This window comes from Hyperolius riggenbachi, chromosome 1, assembly GCF_040937935.1.
Source record: "Hyperolius riggenbachi isolate aHypRig1 chromosome 1, aHypRig1.pri, whole genome shotgun sequence".
Classification (NCBI taxonomy): Eukaryota; Metazoa; Chordata; class Amphibia; order Anura; family Hyperoliidae; genus Hyperolius; species Hyperolius riggenbachi.
The window spans coordinates 406196655-406217472 of record NC_090646.1 but is presented as its reverse complement, the minus strand read 5'-3'; the positions used below and the strand labels follow the sequence as shown (position 1 = coordinate 406217472).

At 43.6% G+C, this 20818-nt stretch overlaps 1 protein-coding gene across 11 annotated transcripts in view; it reads right to left on the bottom strand.

Moving 5' to 3' along the window:
• The window catches only part of ERMP1 (endoplasmic reticulum metallopeptidase 1), a 133954-nt gene that overhangs the window by 86137 nt on the left and 26999 nt on the right, over nt 1-20818 (bottom strand). For all 11 annotated transcript variants that reach the window (XM_068235482.1, XM_068235522.1, XM_068235567.1 and 8 more), the window contains exons 2-5: nt 15716-16017; nt 13456-13583; nt 4169-4274; nt 1644-1790 (exon numbers count right to left, since the gene is read on the bottom strand). In XM_068235482.1, the coding sequence (XP_068091583.1) occupies nt 1644-1790; nt 4169-4274; nt 13456-13583; nt 15716-16017 (683 nt within the window). The remainder of the gene's footprint in view (nt 1-1643; nt 1791-4168; nt 4275-13455; nt 13584-15715; nt 16018-20818) is intronic.

The following is a 20818-nucleotide window of genomic DNA, read 5'->3' as shown; positions in this document are numbered from 1 at the left end:
AAGTACAGAAAACATGTAATCACAATCTTGGTACAGAGAGGCAGTCCAGGCACTGTCCCTTTTAAATGCTTTAATTCATGCTTCAGCCAGGCCTACAAAGATGACAGCTCCATATATGCATTGCCAGCAAGACAAGTCAAACCTGCATTGATGCGTGGTGAAGGGGTGGCTGGGAAGTGGGTGGCCAGGGGATGAAGGACGGCACTACGGGGTCCAACCCCGGGCACAGGACCCTGGACACGGGAGCACGTGGACAAGCGCCGGAACGGCGTGAAACGGCTGTAGTGCTGTCCTTCATCCCCTGGCTACCCACTTCCCAGCCACCCCTTCACCACGCATCAATACAGGTTTGACTAGTCTTGCTGGCAATGCATATATGGAACTGTCATCTTTGTAGACATGGCTGAAGCATGAATTAAAACATTTAAAAAGAGACAGTGCCTGGACTGCCTCTCTGTACCAAGATTCTAATCTTCAGTAGTCACTCATATGACCAGGGATGCACAGACAATACTGGTGGACCTGCAGATCAATCCTCTTTAATTAATATCACTTAAAATCTTCAAGTATACAAAAGACAGTAACAGGTAGCAAAAGTAAAACCAAGTTCACAGAGAAGCAAGTAATACAGTGGTTCAATTCCATGCATTTACAGCATGTAAAAACATAAGCACACATAGTAACTCAGAAAATGTACTGTAGTGGTGACAGAAAGCCTGAGAAAAGACAAGTCAGAGACAGTCAAGAATACACCGAGTAATAATGGATTACTATGTGTGCTAGACTACAGCCAGTTCACTGCAGAAAACTATGGTACAGGTGCTGCCCATTCATTCGAAAGGGAAGCGCTTTAAATGACAAGCTCCGCGGCCAGTTCGAAACGACCAACAATTGCCCGTGTGAAACAAACCTAGGAGAGTACAGCATGAGCTATAATTTATGTTTTTGCATGCTGTAAATGCATGGAATCAAGCTATTATTACCTTCCCAGTGGACTTTATTCTACTTTTGCCACAATTTGGGCTTGATGCATGTAATGGCGGTAATATTTCTGTGCACAGACAGCACACACCAATATTACCCTTACTTCAGCCGATACCGTGAGTTATGCTAGTAGCGCAACCTCTAGTACAGTAGTAGTGGGACCGATGCTATAGTAACAAACCTGAAGTGAAAAGTATCTGGAGGTGTTCTGTGTATCCACTGGGTCGAAGCTGAGCTTGAGACAAGGACAATTTACATTTTGCTGTTTGCAGTGCCATGAATGATGACAGTGCAATATAAAATTACTAATAATAATAATAATAATAACAATAACAAAAACAACAATAGGAACAATAAGCAGGAAGGACATTTGCAGTTCTATTAACGGGTTTCAAAAGCACAAGAGTGACAAGAGTGGTCCACTACCAAGCAAATGCTGTACTGATATGATTGGGCAGCTACAATTTTTAGATATGGGCAACATTTATACACATTTAAAATTGAATTTGAGTACACATAGCACCAGCTCAGTACCTCTGAAATAGACTACACTAGTATGTTTTGGTTAGGGTTGCTGGAACCAAACCATGTTTATGAGGCAGAAAGCATAAATCTGACCAAAAACAAATTAGCTAGTGCATATTGCCATTAGAACAAACCTGGAATATTGCCAAAATCTCTATAAATGCGGAAATCTGTATCTGAAGGGATAATACCACTCTGGAAAACTTCCTGAGCCACAACAGAAGCACAAGGGTGGACAGCTGCCTGAGCATAGGCCTGCACCAGCCATGGGTTTTCTGGACCTGGAAAAACAGCAGCAAAACAAATATAAATCAACCAATCAAAGACATTAAAAATCATCAAATAACAGTGAGCAATTGCACTACACAAACTGTAGTCTTTTATTCAATTCACACAGGAGAGCTCCATGGAATACTAGTGTGTAAAGCATGGACTAAAGCTAACCATACACATACTGTAGATTTCCACCCCTAGTGCCAAAACAATTTATTTTTGAATGGAATAGATGATTCAGAAGGAATCCATTCTCATCACCTACTGTGCATCAATTTTCAACTGATTCCACCAGGGGATACGTGCATCGATCTACCACTGGTCCTGCTCCAACCCCAATCAACCTAGCTTTTACATCCTGTACAATACTTTTGATCTATTTTTGGTCAAAATCGATCAAAATTAGATTAACATTTTGGGAAATAGTTTCCTAGCAGATTAATCAAATGTACAGGGAATCAAATGAGAAAAAAGGTTTATAGGCACCTCAAGACTACTGTTTTCAATTTATAACTTTTTTAATCAGAAAACTTTGACTTAGGTTGTCACAGATACAATAGTAGATTGGTGGAACTCCATACAAAAGCTACATCTTAAAACAAAACAATATGCAAGGACTATCTGCACAATAATGCACATAGTATCATTTACACAGAGGGCTCAGCAGGAAACAAAAGAGCATTCAAGCAGAACTGAATGTTTGATCCTTCAAAGCAAAAGAAAAAAGACATTTAAAGAGAACCCGAGGTGGATTTGAAGAATATTATCTGCATACAGAGGCTGGATCTGCCTATACAGCCCAGCCTCTGTTGCTATCCCAAACCCCCCTAACGTCCCCCTGCACTCTGCAATCCCTCATAAATAACAGCCACGCTGCTGACAAACAGCTTGTCAGAGCTGGCTGTGTTTATCTCTATAGTGTCAGTCTGCTGCTCTCCCCGCCTCCTGCAGAACTCCAGTCCCCGCCTGCATCCCTTCCCTCCCTGCTGATTGGAGGGAAGGGACGAGGGCAGGGACCGGACCTATGCAGGAGGTGGGGGAGCAGCTGAGACTGACACTACAGATGTAAACACAGCCTCACAGCATGGCTGTGGTTTATGAGGGATTGCAGAGTACAGGGGGACCTTAGTGGGATTTGGGATAGCAACAGAGGCTGGGCTGTATAGGCAGATCCAGCCTCTGTATGCAGATAAAATTCTTTAAACACACCTCGGGTTCTCTTTAAGAGGAATGTATAATTTTTTGTTTTTTTAAATCTGGAAGATTAAGGATACTAATCATTTTAAAGTCCATGCCCAGCTAAAAAAATAAAAAAAAAAAAAAAAAAAAAAATACTGTATATACCGGCGTATAAGAGGACTAGGCGTACAAGACGACCCCCCAACTTTTCCAGTTCAAATATAGAGATTGAGATATACTCACTGTATAAGACTACCCCTCTTCCAACGCACACCAAATAAAAAGTAAAAAAGCATCTTCACATGATATACCCCTGTAAAAACACCCTCTGCACTTCAAAATGATACATACTGGCATTACTGGGTGCTGCGTCATCCAGGGGGAGGGCTGTGCTCTTCCTTTTCAAAACTGGCAAATATGTATATATATATTAGCTATTACACATAGTACAATTTAAGGATTAATAGTTATAGCTAGAGTCGACAAAGGCTTTAATTTCTGAAAATGAAAAATGTTGCTCTGAAGTTTCCTGAGGAGGAACAGCTTTGTTTCTGTATTTTATTAAATAATCCGAACAGAACAAAGAGAAGATGGCTATAATTAGACAGAGCCTATCTGACAGGACAGGAGCACACGTGGAGCTAAGAAATACAGAATACAGACCTTAATATGACCCTCTTAAGCAATTGGTAATCATAACTGCACCACCATTATTACATATGACCTACTCATTACTGACAGTAATGAGATTTGCTCGAAAATGTAAGCTAACTGGATAGCACTAAGGCCCCGTTCACATCTAAAATCGCAAAACGCTAGCGATTACCGATAGCGTTTTGCAGGAGGGATTTTCCACGATTTAGCACGAAAATAAATAAATCACTGGACAAAGTAGAGTTTGGGGGGCGATCACGATTAGTGGTTCTATACATGATAGTCACGATCACTCCAGAATCGCTGCAGGTAACGAGTTTGTGATTATCGCTAATCGCAAAACGCCTGTAATTGCAACAGTGAGAACACTGCCATAGAGTATTATAGGACTAGTGGTTTTAAAAACTGATAGCGGTTTGCGGTTAGCGCGTGATTCCCACTTAGATGTGAGCGGGGCCTTACACACATACTGACAGATGTACTGAGCAAACCGGCAAAATGCTAAGTAAGGCAGAAATTTAGAGGACGGGTCTCTAAAATGATAAGTTCGTACCAGTCTGAAATACAAGCTCTTTTCCTCCCACTCCTGCAGCCTCCAAATTAATGAAAGCTCGAACCAGCTTTGCCCATGGGTGTTGTGTGATGAAGCCATGGCTGCCCTGTGTGAAAAAAACAAATACATGTATCTATATTATACGGTCAAGGGATATTTCCCAGCTTAACCCAACAAACTAAGTTATTATTAATAGACTAAAAGTGCTGTATCCAATTCAGCTGGTTCACTCGAACAAAAATGAGAAATCAATGCAAAGAAATGTGATATTCTGTACCTTCCTGTACTAAAGCTACGTACACACATGCGACAACGATCGTTCGTTGTCAACGACGAACGAACTTTTAATTGATGAAAGAACAACCTAAGTAAAGTTAGTTTTAAAAGGTGTGTAACGATCAGATAGTTAGAACGAACGTTACAGCACGTAAAAGTAACTATTGCGCCTGCGCATAAAAATGAAAAGTTCCATGGAGAAATAGTGAAACGCGCATGTCAAGCCTAGTACGAAGATCGTTTCCAACGATGTACTACTTTTGCAAACGATCGTCGTTGGGAAAAATCCGTCAAGGTAGATCATTCGTTTTGAACGATCTAGCTCGTCCGTCGTTAGACTTCATGGTCGTTGGCTGCTTTTTTTCAAACGATCGTCGTTTGAAAGGATCGGGGAACGATCGTTTCAAACGACTATAGTCGCATGTGTGTACGCACCTTAAGACTGCATACAAACCAGGTCAGATTTAACCCATTCTCCCCAAACACAGACTTGCAAAAAAACGGAGTTTGGATTTTGAGGCTGAAATTAATCTCATGTCAGGATTCTTCTGCAAGTATTAAGATTGTTATCAGGAGATAATACAGATTAAGTACCGTATATACTCGCATACAAGCCGAATTTTTGACCCCCAAAAAGGGGGTCAAAAGTTGGGGGGTCGGCTTGTATGCGAGTCTGGTGCTGGTGATGGTGGTCCGAGCCCCCCGCACTAACCCCCCCCCCCGCCCCCCCCGCGGCCGCCGCTACTGCTGCAATTACCTGCCCGGCGCCGCTTCTTCTATTCCCCTCCTGTCCGGCTCCGTAAATCACTGCAGCGCTCTTCACGGCGGCTGCAGTAGAGAGAGAGAGAGCGGTTCCCATAGCAACCGCCGCTACAGGAAGCCGCGCTCTTCGCTGCTTCCTGTCTGATCACAGCAGCCACCGTGAAGAGTGCTGCTGTCCTACGGAGCCAGAGAGGAGGGGAATAGAAGAAGCGGCGCCTGCTAAGGTAAAAGCAGCGGCGGCCGCAGGGGAGAGGGGAGGCGGGGGGGGGGGGCACTGGGGCACTACCTAGCGATACTGGGGCACTATACTAGCGATACTGGGGCACTACCTAGCGATACTGGGGCACTATACTAGCTATAATGGGCACTATACTAGCTGCACTGGGCACTATACTAGCTGCACTGGGCACTATACTAGCTATAATGGGCACTATACTAGCTATAATGGGCACTATACTAGCTATAATGGGCACTATACTAGCTATACTGGGGCACTATACTAGCTATACTGGGGCACTATACTAGCTATACTGGGGCACTATACTAGCTATACTGAGCACTATACTAGCTATACTGGGCACTATACTAGCTATACTGGGCACTATACTAGCGATACTGGGACACACTAGGGGAATAAGGCGGCCAGCATTTCCTACCCCCGGCTTATATGGGGGTCAATCATTTTTTACTGGTTTGTTAAGTAAAAGTGGGGGGGTCGGCTTATATGCGGGTCGGCTTATATGCGAGTATATACGGTATGCCTAAAATAATGTAAAACATTAAACACATAGGTTTCAATGCACTTAGACACGTTCGGTAAAAACTTCATGTACGCCAATTTATCTCATGCTGTATTTTAGATTTTTTTCTAATTCATTAAGATTTTCACACATGCGGTAATAGCTAATTTACTGAAAAACTGCATGACTATTCACTAAGATTTTTACCTCATGCAGTATTTCATTCTGCATTTTAAACCACTTGCAGACAGCAGCTCTCTCTTAAAGTGGACCTGAACTCAGAATGTCCTTTCTGCTATAAAAGATACGCAACAGCATTGTGATCTTTAAAAAACATTTGTTACAGCTGATACAAATCCTAAAATTAATCTGCATTGTTTCTACTCCCTGATTAATGGAAGCAAACATATTGTTAACATCATGTGCTTCCAAATTAGCTTATCTGCCATTTCTGCTATGGCAGTAATGTGACACGGGGAGAGATCAAATTACAACTTGTGATTAGTCACAAATAAGGGGGAATTAAACAGGCTAAAATCTCTAAATACATAAAGGGTGCATTTCTGTTTTCCTTCTGTCCTGTGCAAGAGTTCAGGTCCACTTTAAAGACTCAAGGAGTGATCACTGTGATAGGCTCACAGTGATCATGGGGTCAGGAGCCAATGAAATTGCTCCTGACCAGGATAGGGAGCTTTGCTGTCAGGATAACAAGCAGGCCGCAGTGACAGCAGAGTGGCACAAACAGCGGGAGCGACAGGTCCGCATCTCAAGAGAGATTGAAATCTATAACCTGACCAAAATAACAGGACGCAAGCAGGGCATAGATTTCAATAACTACAGCCCAAAAGCGGTTAAGGAGTCATGCGGTATTTCATTTGGTATTTGATGGATTATTACAGAGCAAAGTAAATGGATGAACCATGGGATACAGGTAACATTTTTATAAATGATACTGACAAGTAAGGTGCTTAGCTTAGTGAATTGAGGCCATTATATCTTACCCAAATAGGGAGGGAACTAAGGCAGCCGTCCTGGAGGACTCGTAGAAATACCGCTACCGGTAAGTTCTACCCGTAGTTCTCCCCTCGTCCTCCAGGACGGCTCCCAACATGAGAGACCAACGAGGACCCCAATTTACCTTAGGGAGGGATAATGTTCTGCAACACCTTCCTTCCAAACGACATGTCTTGGCTAGAGAGGAGATCCACTCTGTAGTGCTTGACAAACGTATGGTGTTTTTTCCAGATGGCTGCCCTGCAGATTTGCTCAAGTGATGCACCAGACCTTTCAGCCCATGAAGTGGAGAGTGACCTAACTGAATGAGCCTTAACATTTTGTGGAGGTGATTGTCCCTGGCTGGAGTAAGCAGACACAATAACTTCCCTAAGCCACCTGGCGATAGTGTCTTTGGATACCTTTAAACCTTTTTTTACCCCTGAAAAAGATACAAAAAGATGATTCGATCTCCTAAAAGGAGAGGTAGCTTCGAGATAGGCCAAAACTGTCCTTCTGACATCAAGCCTATGCCATTCTGCTTCCTTACTATTCGAAGGAGGATCACAAAAAGACGGGATAACAATCTCTTGGGACCTGTGGAAGGTAGAACTAACTTTAGGGAGATATGCTGGATCTGTCCTAAAAACTATTCTATCAGGAAAAATTTGCATAAACGGGTCCTTTACCGAAAGTGCCTGTAAGTCCCCAATTCTACGTGCTGAAGTGACGGAGACTAGAAATGCAGTTTTAAACGTCAGAGCCTTAGAGTAGCCTTATCCAAAGGCTCATATGGATCTTTAATTAATTAAAGATTTCAAAACTAAATTTAGATCCCACGGGGGGACTAGTTTCGGCGGTAAGGGTCTAGACCTAGTGACCGCTTTCAAAAAATCAATAATGGCCTGTTCCTTGGCCAATCTAATATTCAAAAACAAAGAAAGGGCTGCCACCTGTACTCGCAGCGTACTAGGGGCTAAGCCCAAGTCCACCCCGTCCTGAAGAAAATCAAGGATAACAGGGATATCATTACTTATGATTCCCTTTTTTAAATTTCCATGAACAAAAAAAACTTTCCAAAATTTGCAGTAAATTTTTCTTGTGGTGAGTTTTCTGCACTTCACCATAGTAACAATTACTCGATCTGAAAATCCTCTATCTTTCAAGGATTTCCATTCAAGAACCAAGCTGCCAAGGAAAACCTCCCCGGGCTTGGATGAAATTCTCCTTTCTGTATCAGCAAATCCCCCCTCAGAGGAAGGAACCATGGACCCTGAGTTGCCAAGCGGCAAAGGTCCGGAAACCATATTTGTCGAGGCCAAAACGGAGCTATGAAGATCACCCGGGCTGCCTCTGTCTTCACTTTCGACAAAGTACGAGCAATTAGAGAAAACGGAGGGAACGCATATAACAGTCCCTTCGGCCATGGTACTGCCAGAGCATCCAGTCTTTCCAGAGGGGAGGATGGATCGAGGGAAAAGAACACTTGTTTTTGCATTGAGAGGAGACGCAAATAGGTCTACCCCGGGGAACCCCCACATGTTTGATATCTCTTGATAGATCTCTTCGTTTAAGGACCATTGCGCCTCTATCAGCCGGGGCCGACTTAGCTGGTCTGCCAAAAATTTTTGCAAGCCTTTTATATGAATGGAGGTTATTGACAGAAGGTTCTCTTCTGCCCACTTCATGATTTCTAGCGCCAAGGTTCTGAGAGCTCTGATTCTTGTACCCCCTTGTTTTCGAATATAAGAGACTGTGACTATGTTGTCCGATAGTATTACAACATGTGTTTGTCTCAGTAGTGGAGAAAAATGATCCAGTGCCAATTTTACCGCCATGAGTTCTTTGTAGTTTAAGTTGTCGCGAAAATTTCTTGATCCCACCCACCCTGTGTGTGTGTGAGTGGGCGCAATGAGCCCCCCAGCCCCTGTGACTGCCATCTGTATATATCCGCATCACCGGGGAGGGGTGCCAACACTTGCCCTGATTGAGACTGGATCAGTGCTCCCACCATTCGAGTGAGACTCTCACCTCCTGGGTCAACAGAAAGTTGTTGTCCAGGGGAGTCCTGCCGTGGTTGAAAAGATTCAGCACCCATTCTTGCAGAGTTCTGGTGTGACTCTGGGCCCACACTACCGCTGGGATGACAGAGGTCATTAGCCCTAGAAGCGACATAGCCTCTCTGAGGGAAACCCTCTCCTTCGCCCTGAAGGAACGCACCCTCTGTACTATGGCGTCCTGTTTCTCTTCTGGAAGGAAAGTCATCTCCCGTGATGCATCTATCCAGAACCTTAGATACATTACCCTCTGTGACGGGATCAACATTGATTTTTCCAAATTGAGGAGCCACCCCAGTTTCGACAAGACCTGTATGCTCAGATCCAGATCTGCTGTTAGCTTTTCTCTTGATTCCGCTTGAATAAGCAGAACGTCTAGATAGGGAATTATTCTGATCTGGCACAGATGCAAATCAGCAGTGACTTCCGCCATTATCTTGGTAAATATTCGCGGGGCCGTTGAGATACCAAACGGAAGTGCTCGGTACTGGAAATGACATATCGCGTCTCCCAGCATAACAGCAAATCTTAGAAATCTTCGGTACAAGGGGTGGATTGGCACGTGGAGATAAGCATCTCTTAAATCAAGGGTTACCATGAAGGCATCCTTCGGAATCAGAGATTGAACCGAGGACACCGTCTCCATCCTAAATTTTACTACCTGAATGTAAGCATTTAGTGACTTCAAATTGAGAATCATCCGATATTTTTCTGAGGGTTTTTTTATCATGAAAACTCTTGAGTAAAATACCTGACACCACTGTTCCTTTGGAACTCTGGAGATTACTTCCTGGTCGAGCAGTGACAAAACCGATGTTTTCAGAGCAGAGGCTTTTTCTATCTCCTTTGGGCAGCCTGTTAGGACAAAGTTTGTTGGGGGGTTTAAAGCAAATTTGATTTTGTACCCTGTGGCAATCAGATCTAAAATGAACTGATTTTGGGTAACCTGACTCCACTGATATATAAATTGAAGGAGTCTTACCCCCACAGGTACCATGTCACTTGTCCTCTTTGGACCCTCCAGCGGGCCCTTTATTAAAGATAAAGGAGGACTTACCCCTTGTAGAAGGGTAGGTCCATTTCCTTTTCTGTGGCTGCATCCTTTGGTCTTTCTGAAAGAAGGGCTTCCTACCCCGAAAGGACCTCTTCGGTTGTAACTTCTTTCTCTTGTCGGGGAATTTCTTCCCCTTGCCTGAAGATCTTTCTAGAATTTCTTCCAGGTTTTTGCAAAACAGGAGGTCTCCCTCAAACTTCATGGCACATAATTTTTGTTTTGAGCTAACATCCCCTTCCCAGGTGTTAAGCCATATTGCCCTTCTTGTAGTGTTAATTAGGGCGGAAATTCTAGAGGTTGCTCTAAGGAATTCTGTTGCGGCATCCGCTAGAAAGGCAACTGCCCGGGAAATGATTCAAGTATCTCTGCTTGAGGGGTCCCCGCAATAAGATGATCCCTCAATCCTGCCAACCAATTGTTTAAATTTCTGGCAATACAAACTGAGGCAATGGCCGGTTTGAAAGCGAATGCAATGGCCTCCCAGGCTCACTTAAGCATTGTTTCAGCCTTCCTGTCCATTGGGTCCTTTAATGACCCTGTGTCTTCAAAGGACAAATCTGTGTCCTTAGAATATTGCGAAAGCGCTGCGTCCAGTCTAGGACACTTGGCCCAACGGGATATGTCCTCTTCCTTAAAGGGGAATCTACGTTTGAAGGACTTGGGAATTTATAATCTTTTTTCTGGATCACTCCATTGATCCATAACAATTTTTATGATTGCAGGGTGAACAGGAAAGGATCTACCTTCCACAACCTGCAATCCTTGATAGATTCCATCTCTAGCGGAGGAACCTGGGAATTGTTCAGGAATTTCCTCTGCCTCATACACCGCTCTTAGAAGCTCTGACGTTTCCTCTGCACTAAATAAGTACTTTGCTGATTTGGAAACAGAGTCAGAATCCAGTTTGTCCTCAGTCTCCTCAACAGAATCATCTGCAGAGGTAGTAATAGCATAACCCTGGACCTCAACCTGCCCCGGCGAGGAGGTACCAGCCTGCTGAGTATCTTGGGGGGCCCCCGGGTTTTGGTCTACCTGGCCCGGCAAGATAGATGACATTGAAGACTGAGGAGAAACACCCGGTAAAACACTGGATGACATAACAGTGCGAAAAGCCTGAAAAGTTGAAGAGAATTCCTTCCTCATTGACTCCATAAAGTTTAACATTATCTCAGATGGGTCAACTTTCTCTTTTGCACTACATTTCTGGCAAGTAGATTTAGGGGATGAGGCTGAAAGTTTAACATCACATTTTGAGCATCTCTTAGATTTCTCTCTGTGCTTGCCAGCCGGCGTCTACAAAAAAAAGCACAAACAAAACAACACCATATTTGAAATTGTTGTTCCAGAGTTTGCCCACTATACACAAATATTCATGAGGCTCCATGTTTGTTCAGTGCAAAACAGCATAACCTGCTCACTGAAAAACAGCCATGCCTCCATCCACAACGTCGCTGTGGAAACAGAACTGCCCCATCTCCGCATACCTGGCTAGCTGGATCAGGAGAGTTCTTGCGGCCATCAGCGGAGGAACCTGCAGCCTGCTCCAAGTCCTCCCTGTTAGTCCGAGTGGCTGGACTGTACTGGCGTGTAACACGCCGCCGCGGCCATGCTTAAATAGCGTTGCGCCCTATGAACCGGAAGTATACACCCACTTCCGGTTCACGCCAGCCCAACCGCACGTCACCTCTGCCACCGCCCCCTCCAGCGTCGGCTGACACTCGCCTCCCGGCCGGCGTTTTCCCTGCTCAGAGGAATCCGCAAGCGAGCGCGGAAGTCAGGAGAGCCACTGTCCAACACCTCCCGCCTGATACTAGCTCAGCCCGCAGGCATCCAGGGAGCGAAGGGGAGAGGCACCTCCAAGCAGCAGCCTGCCCAGGTAATACAGGCATAGACCTGCACTGGATGTTTCCTGGGTGGGAAACACAGCAATACTGAGGGATTCTGGAGTGAGAGATGATTTATGCAAAACTTGTGCTGGGCGTGTTTCCTAGGGGGAGGAACTGGCTATCTCTCATGTTGGGAGCCGTCCTGGAGGACGAGGAGAGAATCTTTTCCTTTTCACAAACAGACCATCAGGGAGCACTGTACGGCTGATATTGTGGTGAAACCCCTCCCACAAAGAAATTCTGAGTAAGTACTCTTGGCAGGTTCCTGTCTGTGAACCCTGTTGCATTGTGGGAAATAGCTGTTTACAGCTGTTTCCAACTGCCAAAACAGCAAGCAGCAGCTACATCACTTGCCAGCAGTAAAACTGTCACCATGTGATAAATGTCAGAATATAAATCAGAGTTTTAAAATATTTTACAATGGGCAAACACTGACTGAGGCTGGTTTCACAGTGGGGTGTTACAGGCGCACGTTAGAGCAGCCTGTAACGCACCCCACCGCACAGCAATGAAAAATCAATGGGCTGTTCACAGTGCCCATGTTGCGTTACAGTGTAACGCTGCGCCATAATATAATGTACTGCATGCAGTACTTTGTAAGCGGCAGAGCCGCGTTAGACTGTTTGCACATGCTCAGTAACGTTGGGGAGGAGCGGAGAGCGGCCAGGCACATGGCTAATTAATATTCACTGCACTCAGTGAAGTGCAGTGTTTACTTTCTGGAGCGGCCGCTCTGTGCGGCGATTGGCCGGCGGGACCACGTGATGCCGCATGCGTCCAAGAGTGCGCATCACGGACGCCAGAGTGAGCTGCACAACGCGGCTCACTCTGACGTCCAAAGCAGGGAGCACCAGGCATTGTGTTAGGGGCACGTTATGAGACCATAACGTCCCCTAAAACGCAACGTCCTGGTGTGAAACCAGCCTAAATCATTTATACATAATTATTGTAAAAATGAAGCATTCTTTTTTATTACATTATTTTCTTTAAGCCACGGTGTAGTCGCAGAGCAGCAAAATGTGAACATGGTTTTACAAAGCTAGCAGCAGAGCCCACTAGAGTGAAAACTGATTTGGCAAATTATGATGCATATACGCATTCTCCAATATGGATTAGGGGGGAAAAAAAATATGAACTTGAAATAGGACATTAATCTTAACTACACAGTCATCATAGATTAAAGACAGCAAGTAATTCAGAGGGGAGATTCTCAAAAGAGTCCCTTCATACCTTGAGGAAACAGCCCCAAACGACCACAAAATGTAGCCTTTATGGGACTGCTGCCTTTTTGTGTGTATAAACAAACTGATGTTTTCAACAGGGCTGTGAAGTCGGAGTCAGAGCAATTGTGGGTGCCTGGAGTCGGAGATCTAGTCAGTGGTTTCATAAACTGAGGAGTCAGAGTCGGATGATTTTTGTACTGACTCCACAGCCCTGGTTTTAAAGATGCTATAATTATTGCCAATCTCAAGTCTATCATTACTGCAACTTACAGTGGCCGGCACTATCAGACAGATACCTGTAAAATATTTTCTTCTGCTCCATTGAAAAGGAATATAATGGCATGTTTTAAAGAGGTAGGTGTGCTTGACAGTGATCCCAGGATTTCAAGGAGAACCGCACAGCTTACAGCATCATCACTAGCACCTATAACAAAATTAATATGTAGGCAGCAGTTAATACAATAAAGAGTATTTAGCATATTTAAAATACAAAGCACACAGTCACATTAAAGTGTCAGCTCAGGGACCACTTTCATTCACGCATTTTGTAGCTTTTTAACGTTAAAGGGATCCGAGCCAACAATAGAAAAACAAAAATGGAGTGGGCTGTTGGATAGGTGGCAAGCATTTAATTACCTTTGTGGGGCTGCTCCCCCCGTCTGTATGCGACCTGCCATATTTTCAGTCTCAGCCAGACACTAGTTTGAAGGGCCCATGTAGAAATCCTGATCCAGCCAGGAGCTGTAATTACATCATGGACTACATCTCCCAGCATGCATAGTGATGACCAGGCCCATACAGTATCACCACAGGAACTTCAAACTGCAGCATCTACGGCTGGAAACGAGAAGATGGCAAACCACAAACAGGGGCTAGGTAGCTGCCCCCGAAAGTAGTGAAATGTCTTCCACGTCGCCCTCCCTCCCAACAGACCACACCATATATTTTTTATCATTGGTGCTCAGATCCTTTTAAAGTAAAGACCTGTCTAACAGTTAATTGAGTGAGATGCAAAGTTGTTAATTGTGCACCCCCAACAGACGATTCCTAATGGACACCAATGAACTGAAGCAATACGTTAGGATTTCAAGAAAAACCAAGACAAATACTTTTGAATCCAACATTTTCAATAAAAACAGTTGGCAGAAATATTGATTGAAACACCTACACCTCTTGTTTTGTAATGCTCAATACAGTATACAACTATGCACCTGCTGATCAGCCACTACTTGACTGAGGAATTAACAACCTTGACTGATTAGGTTTCAATTAATACAGGCAGTCCCCGATTTACAAACACCCAACTTAGGGCCCTTTCACACGGGCAGTTGATCTGTGTGCTTACCAAGCAGTTTTCAAGCAGCAGCGTGCAGTAATCAAGCAGCAGCAAACAGTTGAGAGGTCGGCAGGCATTTCACTGCCTCTCAATTGCCCATGTGAAACAGCCCTTAGGCCTCTTTTCCACAGACAGTTCATAGGCAGTGAAATGCCCCTTTAACGCTCACAACTGCTCACTGCTGCCTGGTAAGTGCTTGCTGAGCATACAACTCTCCGTGGAAAAAAGAGGCCTTGCCAATACGAATGGGCCAAAAATGCAAAACTACAAGGTCTTTTTAGAAGAAAAATGGGTTTTAAACTTGGTGAAATTACATTTTGCTGCAGTACAGCACATCATTCAGATAATCTGCTCATGATTAAGCCCACCTATCAACATTAAGGCCTCTTTTCTACAGGCAGTTGAACTGTGTGCTCAGCAAGCAGTTGCCAGGCAGCAGCGAGCAGTTGTGAGAGTTTGAGAGGCATTTCACTGTCAATCAACTGCCTGTGGAAAATAGGCCTAACAAAGTTAGGGCCCTTTTCCATGAGCAGTTGACAGGCTATGAAAAGACTGTTGAATGCTCAATATTGCTCACTGAGCGCACAGTTCAGCCGCCTGTGGAAAAGGGCCCTAAAGAAGAATTAGATCAGAAAGCAGTTCAAGGGCATTTTGCAGACAGAAAAAAATTCACAGGAGTTTAGTAAGCTTCTGTGGACAGTCCTGAAATAAGTTGGCATATCTGACAAAAGTAAAGAACAGAAACAAACAAAACAAAAACATTAAATATAGTTATGTAGTAGAAATCAACTATGTGAAAGTAGCATTAGTAGATAGGGATGGTCAAGGAGATTGGAATTAGTTTTAAGGTGATGCAGGATTATGCCAACTTTGTATGCAAATGTGTGAATATGGAACAATCAAATGCTGCCAAGGTTGGAAGTGGATTGGTCCATTTTCAACCAGCAAACTTTTTTTTTTTATACAAAATTTGCACAAATCTGCATTAACTTGGAATTATTTGCATCTCATTGACAATCCCTATCAGTGGTGGTAAGCAGGTCTGCTACTACAAGATCTATAGACACAGTCATATTTGTTTGAAGTATATCTCAGGTAAAGGTTACAGACAATAGAGCACCGACAAGTGAAATAACTCAGCAAAAACATTACTCTAATGCACAGCGTCTGTATATGAATTACAACAGCTGTCATTTTTCAAAACCCAATGTTCACCTTACCTGGCGTGTTGGCTACAGAGTCAAAGTGGCAGTTGGCAAGTACAGCGTGCTGTGCTCCCCGAGCCGGTTCCAGCTTCACTGCAATATTAGTGATGTTATCATAGTAACTGGTAAAACCTCCAAGGAAGTCAATGCTAAATGATCCAGTAGGTCTTTGAACATCTACTGTTATCTTGTGAACTTTGTTCTTCTTTTTCTGCATAGCTTTAATGGTGTCCAGTATGTAGCTGACAGTTTGGACTTCATTTGCAGGGCTGCCTACTGTCCTGGAATCAATAGCTGTGATATGCTCCAGATACAACCTGCAACACACAGCATGAGATGAGTACCATCGCCCTCAGTACAGAGAGGAGAAAAAGATCATATACATTTTGAAAGCTGCTAAACATAACATCTATTTCCTGTATTTATAGAACACTCTGAGATACTGTGTCTAATAGAACCATTCATATCTGCTAAGAATTTATACAAAGTGTGCAGAAAGGCTCTGGCTAGTATCATGGATGTATAATGTGATATAGCCTGTGTGCATTAAAGCAAATATGAAGAAAAAGAAAAAAAAAAAAAAAAACTGATGCAGGCTGAACCTCAAAAGGTATGTAAAGAATTTGTGAAAGTATAGCTGAAATACTTGTGTCCTCCTTTCTCACAAGCCTTCTTTTCACCATTTAACAGATAAATGGAAGGGTACTGATGCGCTATATAAACATTATACATGTGGCCCCTGCATTGCCTATTTCTACGCCACTGTAGCCATCACAACCCCTTTCCAGCATGCTCCGCTATAGCGCTGCAATTGGTCGGAGAAAGGCAGTGGGGGCCTGGTGAAATTGGCAGGGAGGTGAAGATACTCCGCTGCAGCACTTCACCGTTCACATTGCAATTAATACACACAGAAGTGTAGACAATGGCTGTACAAGTGGTGGTGAGAGATATCTACACATTCCTCATTCATGATGAGAACCTAGGAAAAATGATAGACACTGTGGGCTTGATTCCCAAAGCGGTGCTAACCTACTTAGCACGCCTAAAGACTTATGGGCGTGATAACCATTGCACTAAGTAGGTTAGCACTGTTTTGAGGAATAAACTCGCGCGCAAAGTCGCATAGGGTTTAATGGGCGCTGCGCGCACAAAACTTTGCACGCAAGTTTATTTTATCACGCCTAAACTGAGTTTAGGCATGATAATGGGCTTTTCACCAGCGTGCTAACTGTTAGCACGCTTTAGTGAATCAAGCCCCTTGTGTTCATAACTTAAAGGACAACTGTAGTGAGAGGTATTTGAAGGCAGCCATATTTACTTATTTTAAAACAATACTGGTTGCCGGGCTGTCCTGATTCTCTGCCTCTAATACTTTTAGCTATAGCCCCTGAACAAGCATGTGCAGATCAGGCGTTTCTGACATTATTGTCAGATCTGACAAGATTAGCTGTATGCTTGTTTCTGGTGTGATTCAGACACTACTGCAGCCAAATAGACAAGCAGGGTTGCCAGGTAACTGGTATTGCTTAACCACTTAAGGACTGCAGTCTTAAAGCCCCTTAAGGACCAGACACTTTTTCCATTCAGACCACTGCAGCTTTAACGGTTTATTGCTCGGTCATACAACCTACTATATAAATTAATTTTCCCTCCTTTTCTTGTCACTAATACAACTTTCTTTTGGCGCTATTTGATTACTGCTGTGATTTTTAGTTTTTATTATATTCATCAAAAAACATGAATTTTGTCAAAAAATTGATTTTTTTTTTAACTTTCTGTGCTGACATTTTTCAAATAAAGTAAAATTTCTATATACATTTTTGTCTAAATTTATTGTGCTACATGTCTTTGATCAATAAAGAGACACTTATTGGATTTTTCTTGTTTGGGTAAAAGTTATAGCGTTTACAAACTATGGTGCAAAAAATGAATTTCCCCAGTTTGAAGCATCTCTGACTTTTCTGAGCATCTGTCATGTTTCATGAGGTGCTAGAATTCCAGGAGAGTATAAATACCCCAAAATGACCCCATTTTGTAAAGAAGACATCCCAAAGTATTCACTAAGAGGCATGGTGAGTTCATAGAAGATTTTATTTTTTTGTCACAAGTTAGCGGAAAAAGACACTTTGTAAAAAAATAAATAAAAAAAAAAAATTAAAAAAAAGTTCCCATTTCTGCTAACTTGTGACAAAAAATAAATAAATAAATGAAATCTGCCACAGACTCACCATGCCCCTCTCTGAATACTTTGGGGTGTCTACTTTCCAAAATGGGGTCATTTGTGGGGTGTGTTTACTGTCCTGGCATTTTGGGAGGGTACAAAATTGTAAGCACCCCTGTAAAGCCTAAAGGTGCTCATAGGACTTTGGGCCCCTTAGCACACCTAGGCTGCAAAAAGGTGTCACACGTGGTATCGCTGTACTCAGGAGAAATAGTATAATGTGTTTTGGGGTGTATTTTTTACACATACTCATGCTGGGTGGGAGAAATATCTCTGTAAATGTGAGTTTTTTTTGTTTGTTTTTTATTTTACACGCAAAATTGTCCATTTACAGAGAGATTTCTCCCACCCAGCATGGGTATGTGTAAAAATACACCCCAAAACACATTATACTCCTCCTGAGTACGGCGATACCACATGTGTGACACTTTTTTGCAGCCTAGGTGCGCTAAGGGTTCCAAAGTTCTATGAGTACCTTTATGATTTCACAGGTCATTTTGAGGCATTTGATTTCCAGACTACTCCTCACGATTTAGGGCCCCTAAAATGCCAGGGCAGTATAGGAACCCCATAAGTGACCCCATTTTAGAAAGACAACACCCCAAGGTATTCCGTTAGGAATATGGCGAGTTCATAGAAGATTTTATCTTTTGTCACAAGTTAGCGGAAATTTGATGTTTATTTTTTTTTCACAAAGTGTCATTTTTTCACTAACTTGTGACAAAAAATAAAATCTTCTATGAACTCATCATACACATAACTGAATACCTTGGGGTGTCTTATTTCTAAAATGGGGTCGCTTGTGGGGTAGAGATGTCGGCGAATGGTTCGGGGACCATTCGCCAGCGAACATCTCACCCTGTACTACTTCGCTGGGCTGGACGTCATGAGTGATGCCCGTCATGCACAGAGAGTGGCCGGCAACAGGCGCGCGATCAAAGACGTGCACCGTCGGCCCAGCGCAGCCGTACTACTCCGGGTCATAGCGACCTGGAAGTAGTAGCGGTCCATAGGGGTTCGCCGGCAAACGGTTCGCCTACATCCCTATTGTGGGGTTCCTATACTGCCCTGGCATTTTAGGGGCCCAAAACCGTGAGGAGTAGTCTGGAAACCAAATGCCTCAAAATGACTGTTCAGGGGTATAAGCATCTGCAAATTTTGATGACAGGTGGTCTATGAGGGGCCGAATTTTGTGGAACCAGTCATAAGCAGGGTGGCCTCTTAGATGACAGGTTGTATTGGCACTGAAGTGCAGGAAGCGCAGGATGTTCTCAAATCGTGACCTGGACATGGCAGCAGAGAACATGGGCATGTGATGTATTGGGTGCGTAGACCAATAAGACCGCAATACATTCTTTTTGACTAGACCCATGTTAAAGAGGAACTGTAACGACAAAACGGCCCCTGGGGGGTACTCACCTCGGGTGGGGGAAGCCTCAGGATCCTAATGAGGCTTCCCACGCCGTCCTGCGTCCCTCGGGGGTCTCGCTGTAGCCCTCCGTACAGCTGTGACGCAATATTTACCTTCCTGGCTCCTGCGCAGGCGCTCTGATGCCTCTCGGCGCCGAAGTAGGCGGAAATACCCGATCACCGTCGGGTCTGCTCTACTGCGCAGGCGCAAATTTCCGGCGCCTGCGCAGTAGAGCGGATCCGACGGAGATCGGGTATTTCCGTCTATTTCCGTGCAGAAAGTCGCCACAGCGCCCCCGCTGGAGCCAGCAAAGGTAAATATTGAACTGACAGTCGGCACAGTCGCCGGCTGTTCGGAGGGCTGCGGCGAGACCCCCGTGGGACAGAGGACGGCGTGGGAAGCCTCATTAGGATCCGGAGGCTTCCCCCACCCGAGGTGAGTACCCCCCAGGGGATCTTTTTAATGTTACAGAGTCTCTTTAAGGAGAAGGCCCAAAAAATGTTACGTTTGGAAACTTGAAGTGGTTTCCACCGAAAAGGTTGGGCATGGTAGCTTCTAGGATTGGCGGTTGCGTATTGTGTGGCAGAACGGTTGGTCTCAGCCATGATTAACCCTCCTCTTATGTTAGCTTTCTGTTACTATCCATGATGTTAACGGGTCGGTTTTGACCCGTGTCTTAAATCAGCCATAAAATACCCTCTGAACAAATATTTATCATCCAATTTGTTTTTACCTCTTGGTTACCTTGTTAGGCTTCTTTATCCTTGAAAAGATTGGTTTTAATATTTTTGGTGTGACCCCTTTAACCCTTCTTTTGATAGCATACTTCTCATTTTCAAATTTAAAAAATGGTAAAATAAACCTAAATAGAATATTATAAGTAAATAAAAGGTTGTTATGTCACCAGAATGTTGCTGAGCAGTATTTGAACACATCTCTTAAATATTTTTTTTATATTTTTATTTTAATAACATTAACTATAATAACATTGATGGTGTTAGGGTCAATTTTGACCCATATATATTTACTTCAAGAATATAGCCAAAAGTCTTTTTTTTTTTTTTTTTACATAAAACATCCATAAACAATGAAAAGCAAGTAATAATACAAAATGTAGACTTGCAAGGTCAAACAAACAACACACAATCAAGCAAGGCAAACCAATAGAAATCAAGTACTAGTTTCAAAGCATCTTTGTGCAAGAACTTGGCATGTGTTTGTGTGGGTGTTTTTAGATGTATGTGTGGCAAAAGCTGACACTTTTAGCATGTTCTTTGCAGATATATTTTTTTACAGTGGAAGCATAATGTGTGTGTCTTTCTGTCCTTATTGCTGGGGCAGACCTGACACCCCTTTCTTTTAGAATCAGATGGCATCACTGGAGTTGTGGCTGTGCTGGTTGATGTTGTGGCAAGGCTAGATGATGATGAGGATGCTGGCACGGATTCTCTTTGTGTTGTTGATGGTGTGGATGGAGAGCTTGATG